At 41.7% G+C, this 13,729-nt stretch overlaps 1 protein-coding gene across 1 annotated transcript; it reads right to left on the reverse strand.

Annotated features, from left to right (window-relative positions):
- Positions 1-4,760: 4,760 nt before the first annotated feature.
- Positions 4,761-11,671, reverse strand: C1H3orf38 (chromosome 1 C3orf38 homolog). Its single transcript, XM_059824129.1, has 3 exons — positions 11,539-11,671; positions 9,078-9,298; positions 4,761-5,377 (listed from the first exon to the last, which is right to left on the reverse strand). The coding sequence occupies exons 1-3, from the start codon at positions 11,669-11,671 to the stop codon at positions 4,802-4,804; spliced, it is 930 nt and encodes a 309-aa protein (XP_059680112.1). The 3' UTR covers positions 4,761-4,801.
- Between the last annotated feature and the right edge of the window lie 2,058 nt (positions 11,672-13,729).

The raw sequence follows: 13,729 nt of genomic DNA on the forward strand, positions 1-13,729 counted from the left end.
TGCAGATTGTTTCAACTGCCAAAAAAAGTTAGTACAGACTTTACAAATAAAGTCACATTCATACTATTTGAAAAGCAGAAAATCCATGTCTGGGATGCATACTGCATTAAGATAGTTTCCTACAGCCTGTTCTGAAAAAACAGCACAAGCATCTGGTCAAACAAGGAGCAGAAGATGGGTTAGCACAGCTGATTCTCCTGCAGATACCTGCCTGCGCCCACCTCCTACCGCAGGCTTTACTTCTGATCCGCAAAGCCAATATGACCCTTAGCTCAAAGAAAACATCCTTAGCAACATTTAGTGTCCGACGTACTGTTAGCTTCCCATTTCAAAATAACAACTACTAATTAGGAGATCTATATGCTTCTGAAGGCACCCAGACCCCCTACAGAACTAAGAGCCTGCACTTTCATAAAGTGCTTAGCAGGGAAACTTTGTCACTTCTATCCTGCCTAATTTTGATTAAGGTACGTGAAGAGGACTGTAGGTACTCTGCAGCCAGTGTAAGAAATGCTATTGCTTGCAAGTATTTCAGGTGAGAAAACTATCACAATCCCGAACAAATTGTTTTCCTCAATCCAATGGTTTAACAACTGAGCTGTTTCTGCAGCCACGACCAGAGTATATTACAATAAAGTTGTGAACTAATAAACTAGAGCTAATCTGAGATGTGAAATAGTCTTCCCAGCATCAATGAAGAATCCACACCTTTTGAAACAGTACCCGAAATAAGCATTAGGTTTTTTTAGTTCAGGGAACTGGATGTAGGAAACAGAGTCAAACTGACAGCTTGCTTAATGGTACATGCATGACGAAACATTAAGAAAAACAGACAGTGAAGTCTGCAAAGGCAACCTTCATCTACCTTTGCAATTTTTGAGGGGAAAAAATACAACCTAGCAAGTATTTTGATGAAGACTAGTCAGCAACCTTAAGATTTCTTCTTCAGATTACTAAGCAAGCAGGACATAGATGAAGAATATCAGACAGCTTTTACAAATTCCTCAATACACTTAAAAATTTAATTTCATGGAGGAAGTGAGCATCCAAAGAAAACACTTTTCTTTCATTACTATTACAAGTTTGGTAAAATAACATGCAGTTGAGAACTGCTGGATATTTAGACCGAAGACACAAGTCAGAACTCGTTTAATGCTCTGTATAAGGTCTCCTTGTGATTACTTTTCTTCTTCTGCATAAGGAGGGTAAGCACAGCCAAAACAAGACAGCATAACCTGCAGTAAGGTAGCTGGCCTGCGTGATCAGAGAGGTTCTGCTCATATACTGCTTTAAGACATTCAAGCTTCCTACTTCAGAGACAAAAAAGTTAAATCCGTCTGGTGTGGCTGATTAGAACAGAGGGTCACGATTTCCACTGTTTAACATTTCTACAATTCGGGAAGTTCTGCTTGCTTCGTTGCAAGTCAGTGTTTTGCTTACTATTCCAATTACTTCCCAGAGATAGATCTAGAAGATGTAAATTCAGCATTTCAGCTGAAGTAGTAGTGATAGACATAATAAATTGTTACTGAAAATATTTGTCTTGAGCCTTGACTAAATAGTGATACAGAGGAAAATTCATGAAAACAGTTTTAAAGAAGTTTATTTAATTTTTTTGACTCTCCTAAATGTAATTAAAATGGCCACTGTTTCCAAAGGTAAACCAACTAGAAGTTACTTCAGCTCTGAACAGCAGCATATTTCAAGTTTTTTGGCTGTACTCCATTTAAACAAGTCCTAACTTTTTCCTCAATGTCAAGGTTAAGCTAAAATTACCTTCTCAAATTTACCCTGCAGTTAGTGGTTTTCTACTCTTAAAAAAAAATTCTGAATGTGACAATGATTTGAAAATTGAATTCTGAACTCCCAGTAAGGATACTTATTATAAACAATAATCAGAATCCCAGAAAAATATCTGTGATATCCTGTGGTGCAGTACTGCAGCTAGAACCTCACAACTCTCACGTGGCACAAAATGAGCATGCTTCTACACACACGAAATGCCAAGGAGCAGAGGCACCGCTGCCTCTCTGTCTCCCCTACAACCTGACTGCAAACAGGTCAGATGGTGCTGACTGGTCAGGCAGCAGCTTTCAAAACCCAGTTCTGCGTCCTTGCAAGACGGAGAGCCTGAAGAAAAGCCACTTCCATAAAACTGGAATCCTTTTTTCCAAGTAGAAATAAAATGCATTTAGAAGGGATGAGTATGCTTTTGAAAGAGAGAATGCAGGCCTGGGAGAAAAAGAGGAAAAAGTGTATCACAGGATAAAAAGTCATACCAGTTAATAACTGCAAAACCACAGTTACTCAGCATCAGCTGACTGTCAGCCTACCAAATATTCAGGTGGTGAGATTGGAAAGAGCAGATACTGTACTGTTTCCTGCATTTTGCCACAGCAGCCTGGGGTAACTGCTGCTTATCAGCAGTCATCAACTGCTGATACCAGCTGCTCCTCAGTGACTACAATTACAACCCATAAGCACACATCAAAATTAGCTGCTGCAAAAATCAGTTATCATTCAGCAGCTAATGAGCACAGACTAAGGCATGCAGATTCTTAACAGCCTGATCAACAATGCAAGAGCAGCAACTGCACCAACAGGTCATCAGTAAATCATGTAGCACCTACTCCACTGCAACAGAATAGGGATTTACACAGAGGTCACCAGGCTGTGACAATTTATTTTCCTGCATATTTTGTGTAGGAGAACTGAAGGAGTAAGAACAAGCTCATTGGGTACCAGCCTTAGTAAAAAGCTTACCACAACGCTCCTTGCATTCAGTATTTTGAAGTTACCACACATAAACATTTGGAATGCAAGAATTAACAAAGACTGTTATTTGTTTACTTGCTTAATCCCACAGAAATTCAGGTTGTCACCAAAAAAAAGCAAATTCTCATCTCTGTTCCTCAAGCTGACGCTAGCACTTGTGTGGCCAGCCTTCTCACAGAGCTGATCAGCCTGAAAGGTTTCTCACAATGAGTTAGTTTTCCTTGGGATCAGTCCCCACTCCGTCTTGTTCAGAGTCAGCACAAGCATTAATGCCGATACAAGAAGGAAGCGAGGACAGGCACCTGAGTGGAGGAAGGGGACTGCCCGCACCACATCAGCTTAAAGCAGTAACAAAAACTACGCCCTTAGTCTTGTTCGTATTTAACACGCTGACTAAAGTAATAGCTATGCTGTCAGTTACAAAGTACAGTTCTGGAAATGACAAAATATTTAGTTGAATTACAGACTGTCATACCGAATGTTGAAAAGGTACCCATCTAGGCAGGCTTTTGTCCTCACCTGAAGACGAATGCAATTCCCAACACATATGAGAAAACTGCTTCTTCCAAATGTTAAATTCGGGTTGATTTTTATTTATTATACATCAGTAGCTGAAGAAGCCACTACTCAACTGTTTATGGGGAAAGAACATTCCAACACAGTATTTGAACTTTTGCTTAGAAAAGAAATTATTTTTAGAAATTTTTAAAGAGAAGTCGAGATTCAGACTGTTCATAAAAATCAGTTCTGTGAATACCTGAATCTTCTCGTTTCCTCTCACTCACCCATAATTTTACCATTTGTCGTCTTTGAGAACATATCAACATATCAACACCAAAAGAACCATGTTACGAGGAATGTTTCCATTTTCACAACTTGTATTGGTGAAGCTATAAAATTAAAACAAAACTTGCAAACAATCCAAGCAAGCTGCAGAAAAAGACATTTTCCTCTCGTTTCACCCTAATCCCTTATAAATGACAAAAAAAAAGTAAAAAAATTCAAGTTCTGCAATGGCAATAATTTCAGTTATTAAGTAGTAATTGGATTATTTATTTAATATCACCTGTCGTTGTAATTGCCCAGTGTAAACAAATTGACTTCTAGTCAATGTAATAAAGCAGCTCAGAATAGATAAAATTCTTATTTTGAGAAAACATACAAAAATCACAACTATTATATTAAAAACTCTGTTGTAAGTATATACAAAATAATTATCAAAGCATTTGGTTCATACAGTGCTGCTGTAAGTCATGAAATCAACTACTTGATCCAAGAGAGTCAGTGCTAGAAATGGATGCCTGGGCAACCATCTCAAATTTGTCTGCTTGGGGACACAGATAGAACAACACAGAGTTTGACTGTATTCATTACAAAGTTGGAACCACAAGGTGAAAGGAAAGGAAGCTATTAACCCAAAGAGAAAAAGACTTCAGAGTTGCTAAGTTCTCTGCATTGTCCCATTAAAGTACTTCTATTGTTCAGTGACAGAACCACATTTAGAACATAAATGGCAGCACTCACATTATTTTGTCTGTTCTCTCCAAAAACTTCTAAGGCGGCAAATGGTTTTCTTGGGACTTAGATGCCCATTGAGACACTCACCAATCCCAATTTCAAAAAGCCGGAAGCAACGACTTCCTGTTACAACTCAGATAAGAGTTTAAACTGGTGACCTGAAGAGAAGCAACCTGCAGATTGTGAACCTCATGTCACCTAGTTCGTTACGTACTGCTGCCAACCAATATTTAAATGTAACCATGTTTTATAACCAAGAATAACTGAACTAACTCTGTTCCTAAATACAGTACAAAATCTAAAGTAATACTCTGAAATATTTGTTAGCTCTGGAAAGGTACCCAAAAGCATCACCTGTATTAATACTGTAGACTCTGTATCTCAGTTCGCCACCCAGCAAATCTGACTCAAAAAAGAGACAACATCACATGGCTGCAACCATTTCAGTATCTAACTATGCACTACAAGTGCCATATGTTCCCCGCTCACCCACATGTGAAAGAATTGCTCAGAATTTCTGAGGTTCAAACACAGTCAGTTCTTTCCCGTCATACAACTCTTGCAGTTGGTTTGACTCGTATTTTATGGAGGGTTTTTCAGTTTGCATCCCAGGCTCCAGAGCATTCTGTCCAACTATTTTAAGATTCACGACTTTTATTTTCCAGGTATTCTCCCTAACGGGACAGCTAATGAGTCCAAAAATTTGTTCAAAGATGCCCAAACAAATGTTGTCTCTATGTACCGTGCCAGCCACTGCTACCAGTACTAACCCATGTCCAGACATGGCACATTTCAGTCCATTGGCATGCAAATTAGGGTTGAATAGAAGATATTCTTCTTTAACCAAGGAGAGCAGACGAAGGCTCACCATTTCTGCACCAACATATTCTTCCATGTTTTTTTCTAATGTGTTGTAACAGAACTTCATTCTGACATCCTCCCAAAAATGCTGTGGTCCCCAACTTCCTTCAGATTTTACTCCCAAGGGATGTTGAGAATTGAGGAGTTCGAAAAACCATTGACAGAATTCTTCTCCTAGATCATGAATGTCATCTTGTGGTGACTTTCGTCTCTCTCCATGACTCTGCAATCAAGCACATTTCTTCTTAGAACTATTTAGCATTAACATGCGAGATTACCACTTACATAAAATCACGTAAATACTTATTTTAAACATTCTAAATCATCTTCAAGTGTTCTGAGACAGAGTGTCTGAAGAAAAACAACAAAAAAAATCTCCTTTATTTTTAAGATCATGATTATCTTATCATCTAGAGAATCAGGGTATGTTCTTTGAATTACAGTTAGAATAGTCCTTCAGTTTTGTCTTGGTTTACAATTTATAAACATAGAGGAAAATCCTGGTTCAACTGAAAAAGGGCAGAGGAAGGATTTTTGTAGAAATTCCATAAGACGAGAATTCTCACACTGACAGACAAAATTTCTGCCGAGGAAAAAGTGCCTGGGTTAGTAACTTTTCACTGGCCTTTACATTTCCAAAAAAAGGTTACAGAAAAACAAGAAGGATACAGACCCAACCTGAAAAGCTCATCTCATATTAAGATGTATCAATTTACTAGAAAGTGCTTATAAATAAGCAATTATGTTGACATGTTTTTCCTGTTCCATGTTGCCTTCAGTCTCTTCTTTTTGGTACCTTTTAATTTGGTGAATTGTGTTGGCCTCTGCATCTTCATATAGCTGATAAGAACAAATAGTACTTATCGGGAAGTCACCTTTTGATAATGCACATTCTAATACCTGAAGCAGACAGAATACTTCTGATTTATGGGATTATTTTACCTATGTCAGTGGAACACACTAACAAAATACACAACTAATTCAGGAAGAACTGAAACTCAAAGAATTAAAGTGTTCCAGAACTTTTTCTCCACCAGATCACATGCCTGAATTTAGCCCTATTTGGCAGTAAGACTGCCAAAAATCATCCAAAAGATGCTTGGTCACTTGCATGAGTGATGTTTGCAGTCTTCACCATATTTCTAATAGGAAAAGAGCCCAAATCAAAGAAAACCATAATTTATGTTACTTTTGCTCCTCCAAAATAGACAAAAGTCTTGAGGAATCTTAGTTACTTTTCTAGTTGTACAATTAAACCAGACTGAAACAATATGACATTGGGATAGGAGGGCTGCAGGGATTTTCACATAGCAGCATAGGCTTACTCTGGGAATAAAGGCAACTCCATTCAGCCTGTCATAAAATCCTTCCTTCAGACTGTCGTAAAATCCTTTGTTCAACATTGAATCTGCTGAGAAAATATTTTTAAGTAGTGAGACAAAAATAAACATTGCTAGCAGACAGCCAAACCTTCTAAGAGTAATTTGAAAAGGCTCAGTCAAAGATTCTTGTCTTGTCTAGAAGCCTTAGAGAAGAATGAGCCAGTGAAAGAAAGCATGAAACTACTCAAAATACATCTTCCATTAGTTCCCCACAGGTTATGGACAAGCCACTTGTGCCCTTTTTTTCCTTGTTTTGCAGAAAATGACACACACACTCCTAAAATACACCTAAGATGTAGGGGGATAAGAAATACTTCAAAATAATATTTAAGTTTAATGATGGGCTGCTGAGACTGACAGCAGAGTGATGGGTATAAAGTCTTGAAGCCAAATTCACAGTACGTAGCAAAAGCAAGTATCAGTGAGGAACCAATGGTCATGTTATTAAAACCGTATCAGAAGCAGGTGACAAACCACTCCAAGTGTTGTTTCACTAATATGTACTGCAACAAAGTAAGCAGTAAGACTTTTTAGACACTATTATGGGTCAAGCTAAGGAAAAAAAAAACTATTCCTTGCAGCTGAATTCTTGGTATGTCTACAACTATGTGTGGAAGAAAAGCAAAATTTAAGCACGAACATTTAGAAAACAAGTTGCTTAGCAATTAGATATTTAAGACAGGTTTTTAAGTTGATTATAGAACCACATTTGGTTTAGAGGACACTCCTTTCTAAAGGAAGCATCACCGTAAAAGGCAACAATCAGATGCTCAAGTTAACAGTTCTGTGAGCCTATTTAATTTGTACATACGTAGTTTGTTTATCCTCTGCTTTATCTTACAATAGGTAAGATTTTTTTACTTAAGAAAAATCATCCAAACTTTCCAATGTAAAGATACGTGACCTCCAACTGTAGGGTGATGTGTTTTTTGAACAAGAACGAAATGTACAGTTATTTTGTAGGGCTTCTCAATATTTGCAACATGACAGCAAGACTTTTAGAAGTAAATCAAACATCAAGTTTGCTAACATCAAAGTCTAGTAAGTATTAAATTATGTATGTTTTAAGTAAGCATTAAATAATTAAGTATGAAGAGTTTGGATACATATATAGAAATGCTGTATTCGTTTCACAATAAACTGTAATTAATTTCTAATTCTGTTACGTAGGTTCATGTCACCCATTTCTTCAAAACGGTGAGGGCCACAAGAATTAGGAGAAAACAAAGGCAAAGAAGGATGTATGTCATAAATAAACCAGTTGAATTTCTCATTCCTTGTGAATGTGTTTTAAGTACTTTGGAGAATTTAATTTACTTACTTTCAATCCTAAAACTTCGCTATGGGGTTTAATACTGGGGAAGTGTTCTTGCAAGAGCAACGTTTTTATTTTTTTTCCAAAGTACACACACAAAAAATTGTTTTGACAACAATTCTCAGCTAAATCATCATTCTCATTAGTTAATCCCTGAGAGAAAGCTCAGTGCAATAGGTTATCAACAGCTACAGAGCTCTAACAGTCCAGCTGGTGGGGCTGTTGCCCATTAGGTCTCAGAAGTACAGCACTTGAAAGAGCAAGGTGGCTCTTTAGAGCCACATGGTAAGGATCCAAGACTAATAAAACACTGAAAGTTCATTACACCACGAGGACTTCCTATATGTCAAAATTTTGAACTTCAAAATAACCTGTAATTGCCAAAACACATTTAGTTACACTGTATTAAGTGTTATGAATATCAAGGGAAAAAAATGACACAGACTGGGCACTGCTACAAACTTTACACTTCAACGATACAAAAATTCGCTAAAATCCATTCCGCACTCTAACTGCAAGAGGCAAAAAGGAAAACAGCTTACAGACAGTGCTACTTTGATTGCACTGTCTCGAGAAGTAGATCAAGGCCACTTACAGAAAGGCAGTTTTCTCTCCATTCCCTCCCTCCCCTGCAACATTTTAGACCACAGTCCGACGGATGTTTTTGCCCTATGATCTACAATCAACAGCATCTCTTTGTTCTGCTCTGGGATGTGCCCTACCAATGGTATCGCTAGTGCCTGGTGTGGCAGGAGGATGACTGGAAAACCTGGATCTATACCAAAAGTTTAAGAAGATCCACCACATTAAAAAATGACAAGGGACTGTGCAGGGTTTCTGTACCATAAACATTGTTTTCAGTTCTCCTTGAATCTACAGAGCGTGTTCACAAATAATTCTATTTTAGCTTACAGTACAACTTAAAAATTAAAAGCATGAAGAAGGTCCCACACATTAGAGTTCAAATGCACTAATATACCTTGCAAGACAGAGCAGAAGACTATGCTCTGCAAGTGATATGCTGGCACAAACACCTTTAAATGATATAATTAAAAAAAAAAAAAAAGCCACAACGAAAAACAAACCAACCAAGAGTTAAGGAGATTCAGTACCTTCCTAAACGCTGGCGAAGAGCCATATTTTGGATGTACATTAGAACGTTTACACTGGTTATCCTGCAAAAACAATGCAAAGCATCCTCAGGTCTTTCAGAGAGCAGCACTCACCTCTGCATGTGGTTTTCTCTCCCCTGGCTCTGAGGCACATGCTGTGAGCTCCGCACTCCAGTACTGCTTTATACGATCAATGAGTAGATGTTTCTCAGAGGAAGGAGGCACTGGAATTCCTTGTGCTGCCAAATACTTAAAAATTATTTCTCGATAGACTTTTCTGCGTTTCAAAAGTTCTTCTACATTTTGGCTGTAAACCAAAATGGCATGAATCGCTTCTGCAAGTAAAGAAATTTAAGTTAGTGGTTGCTTCTCACACGATTAAACCCCAAACCTATGCCATTTCTTAAACTCCTGACCAGCACCTCCAAACACAGCACAAGACAATCCTAAATAAAATGCAAAGACTTAAAAGTTTGTTTGCAAACTGAAATCTGACCTAATCATATTAGACACAAAATATACCCAAAGACTTGGGAACACGTTTAAAAAACGGTGCTGTTTTTACTGAAGATCTTGCTACCTTGTAATCCCTACTTCCAGCATCGATGACTGCTTGGAACTTACTATATTTTATTTGAGTTTGATGAAAAGGATGCAGCTTTTTCTTCCAAATGAAATTGCTAACATTCTTCAAGTATTTTCAATCTAAACATAAGTTTCTAAACATAGAAACTGCAAGTGCTTGAAGAAGTATAAAGATTCTTGCACACAATACATTTCACCTATACGTCCTGAGATGCAGCTAGCCTCAACTTCAAAATAAGTTCATTTAACGTGCAATCATTTAAGGCTTCCTGCTTCATGTCACCATACAGCACCTTCACTTAGCAAAAGCTGAGCTTGATTTCATTCTGCATTTGAAAAGCTCTGGGATATTTCAAAATAAGCCATCTACCTGTCTTCTTGGAAGCAAGATAACACAGAGAAAGAAGAACCATGCAAATTTTTTATGCTTCTTCTGAATATGGAATGTGAATCTTAATTTCTGCATCAAATGGGTAGTTCACATGATTTGGTCAGAAAACACATTGTTATTCTGAAGAATAGGCAAGTTTTCAAATGTTTCCTGTGAATGGAAAATTGACAGAAATGCAAACAGAGAGATAACTAAGGTAATCTCTGATTCCTCGAATGCTGAACAAAAATTATAGTGCCAGAAGTTTGCAGTTTTTCAGACAACACACAGTAGTTTGTGAAAGCGAGGTTCCATCCAGGTTCCTGAAGAGTGATGGAAATGGAATTAACTCTGTTTTATTTCCACGCTAATAAAATTACTACTCCCAGGTTCATAAGAAAACACCATGCATCATAGCACGACAGTGCATTGAAATGTAACATTCAGAAAAATTCAGCTACAAGGCCCTGGGGCAAAATCAGGAAACACGACAAACTGACATTCACTTCTAAAGTAGTTGTGGTAGCCAGTTCGCACCTGAACTGAGGCTGGGTACTTAACTCGTTACCTATAAAAACTGTAAGTTTAAACAAGAAGAGACTAATAGCCAAAGTAAAAAAAAAAAAAAAAAACTTTTAATTTAACCTGCAACCACTGCAAAAAGTAGATAAAAAAGCAAGAACTACAGGCATAAGAACTTTTGAAGAAACGTGTTTGGCAAATCTTAGAGGCCTGAGTTACATCACACGAAACATATTCAAGGTTTTTGGATGAGTATATTTCAGGGCAATGCGCTGAGTGGCCTCAGGTAACTCACATACAAAAATTAAGTTTTATAAAACAAGTCTCAACGTCTACAAAGAGATGGGGGGTGGTCACACTTGAAAGGGCTCTGTTTACAAAGTTCAGTACTTGATTTGTGTTCTGCCCTTTCAAAACCTGAAAGCAAATGTCATTTAACTCAAATAGCAAGGGACGCTTGACCCTTAAATACATTTTTGAACACTAACAGGGCATAGCAGGGGCACAGCAGCGCACAAAGCTCACGGGGCGGAGGGGATGTCTAAAAGAGAAAAAGAAGTTCTTGAGACCTGGAAATCTGCTAAAGGCCGCTAGCAGCCGCAAGTTCCTCGGCCAAAACAAACCCCGCACTCCCAGCAGCCAAGTCCCGGTGCGGTTCGGATGCAGGCAGGCCCGTTGGAGGAAAGGCTCCCAGCAGCTACACCCAGACAAAGCGCAGCCGCACATTTCGCCACAGCCCTGCAGCGGGGCAGGGCGCTGCTGGCTCTCCAGAGCCCCGAAAATCTCCCCGGGCAGCTCCAGCACACGCTCCCACCTCGCCTCCCCCCGAACCCGCCGGTGTGAGCCGGCCCGGCCCGAAGCGAGCGGCCGCGGAGCAGGGCCAGGGACGCGCCCGCAGCTCCCGGCCCCGCCTCCGTGTCCTACTCGGCCGCGTCTGCGCTGCCACCAGCCCGCGGCCAGCCGGCTCTCTCTCACAGGGGCCGGGCGGCGGCGGCGGGGCAGCGGGGCAGGCTGCAGCACCCCCGCCCGGGGCCGGGAGGCGGTCGGGCTGGGAAGGCCGCCGCAGGAGTCGGCGTTCCCACCGCGGGCTCCGCGCACCTTGGCGGCTCTCCGGGTGCACCAGGCGGTTGGTGACGGTGTCCGTCAGCGCCATCAGCTCCTCGGTCTCCAGAAACTCCAGGAGCTCGCGGCACCCGGCTTGCTCCCGCTCGCTCAGGCCCAGCGACGCCATCGCCCGGCCCGGCCCGGCCCAGCGGAGCCCTAGCAACTGCCCTAGCAACGGCAGGGTGCTGTGCGGCGCCCTAAGCAGCTCCCCCGTGCCGCCGCGCCGCTGCCTATAGGCGCCGGGTGGAAATAGCGGCTGGCACTAAGGTTCCGTCCGGGAGCCGGCGCCGCCGGCGGAAAGCGCGGCGAGGCCGGGCCGCCGGCCTGCTCCCGGCCGCGAGAGAAGCCTGCCCCGGGTTGCGTGCCCCGGCCCCGGACGGGCGGCCGAGCCGGCCCGCAGCTGCCCGTGAAGAGCAAGGGCCAGACAGGGGAGGGCCCGACGGCTGCAGCCCAGCCCCCAGGTGGAGGAAAAGCCCAAGAAAGCCAACTTAAGGGTATACGTTATGTATATGGAGAGTTTATAATTAAGTATCGCCCTTCCCTTCCATCCGATGGTGAAGCTGCCATGCTAATTTTCTTCCCCACCCCTTCAGCCAGCACAGTAGTGCACAGAGCGCTCCGAGCCCCTGTGCCCTACATCGCTGGGCCCCGGCGGGGGGGGACGGGGACTTCCCCACCTCAGTGCCGAGCCCCGCAGGGGGTGCAAAGGAGAACAGAAAGTGAATCTCCCACCACGTTTCCTCCAACGATGGTTTTTCATGGCTGACACAGAGCCAATCCATCCAGGCTCAGTATTTCCAAGCATCTCTCCAGGGCCAGAGCCTGCCCAGAGATGGAGGCCTTACACAAACAAGGCTCCCAACGGGATCCAGCAGTGCACAGCGGCCGTCATGGGATCCTCGGGAATGGCGCAGTGCTCCTGCTGAGGTCAGGCAGATAGCCTCAGTGGAAACAGCCTTCGGAAATCTCTTGACAGGCCTCAAGCTGTGGTAACGTCTACAGTGGTCACTTCAGCTGGACTGACCCATCTTTGGGTATCTGAGGTGCAGACCCTGTGGCAGCGAGTAAGTCTTCCGCTCGTGACCGAGGAGCTGTTGGACACCTTGGGAACTGATGCCAAGCAAGTTACACATGTCCACACGAGTGGGAAAACTGAGAGCACAGCACATGCCTAAGGAAATGAAGTTCTATAAGCCAAAGCTGCTTTTCTGCTACATACAAGGCTTGAATCTTGTGCTGCTCCTCCACTTGGCAGTATTTTCTCAGTCAAGGGCAGAATAACCAGTGATGGACACTTTAGGGGTTAGAGGGAGAAAAGAAAAAGGAGGAAAGATGAACAAAAAAGGAAAAAGGCAACAGCAGAAGCTTCAGTTGAGCTAAGGACCATAAGCTTTGTGAGGGCTGGTGCTGAGAAAAATACAGGTACAAGGAGTCCTTGACCTCACTGTGGCAGAAAAAGCAGGCACTCTCATCAACCCCATGCTTTAATACGGGTAGCGTAAGGAGGCCACCTTTTGGTGCTAAAGCTGCCTGTGGTTTCAAAAACAGGAAGACCTAGATTCTGTAAGGATATGCAGACTGGGGCTTGAAGACAGGAGCTAAAATTACTGGTGATGCTTTTGCGCCAAGAGGTGACAAAACAACTGAACACTTCTTTATGGTAGGCTTTGTTCAGACCCGTAGTAACGAATGCCTGCCCTCAAGATCTCGTAAACCTAAGACAGAACATCTATATGAACACAGAACACTTCCCTACCCCACACGTTACACATACATTTGGTTTAGATGATTGTTTCCTCTTTGAGGTCTAAAAAACTGTCCATGCAGATCTCCCAGGTTCATCAGAAAGAAAACCAACACACATTCAGCTAGTGTAATAGCTATTCTCTTGAGCTATAGCAATGAATGTGAAATAAACCACGAACAGCTGAAACAATTTTGCTCATGAATTTTAAGTTGAACTTTCAGATAAAAATTCAGTCCTATAGCATCTGGAAAGATTCAACACAATAATGCTTACTGTCTGTTGCCAAATTTCCCCTTACGGGAACATTGATTTAATATTCTTTACACAGTTAGAGCAGCACGTAACAGCTTCTATTGACTAGATCAGCCTCATGTATAATATACCTGGCCTTGCCCTACAGCTATTACACATTCTGCAAGATCGGCTACTTGCGTGCTC

Source organism: Gavia stellata, chromosome 1 (assembly GCF_030936135.1).
Source record: "Gavia stellata isolate bGavSte3 chromosome 1, bGavSte3.hap2, whole genome shotgun sequence".
NCBI lineage: Eukaryota > Metazoa > Chordata > Aves > Gaviiformes > Gaviidae > Gavia > Gavia stellata.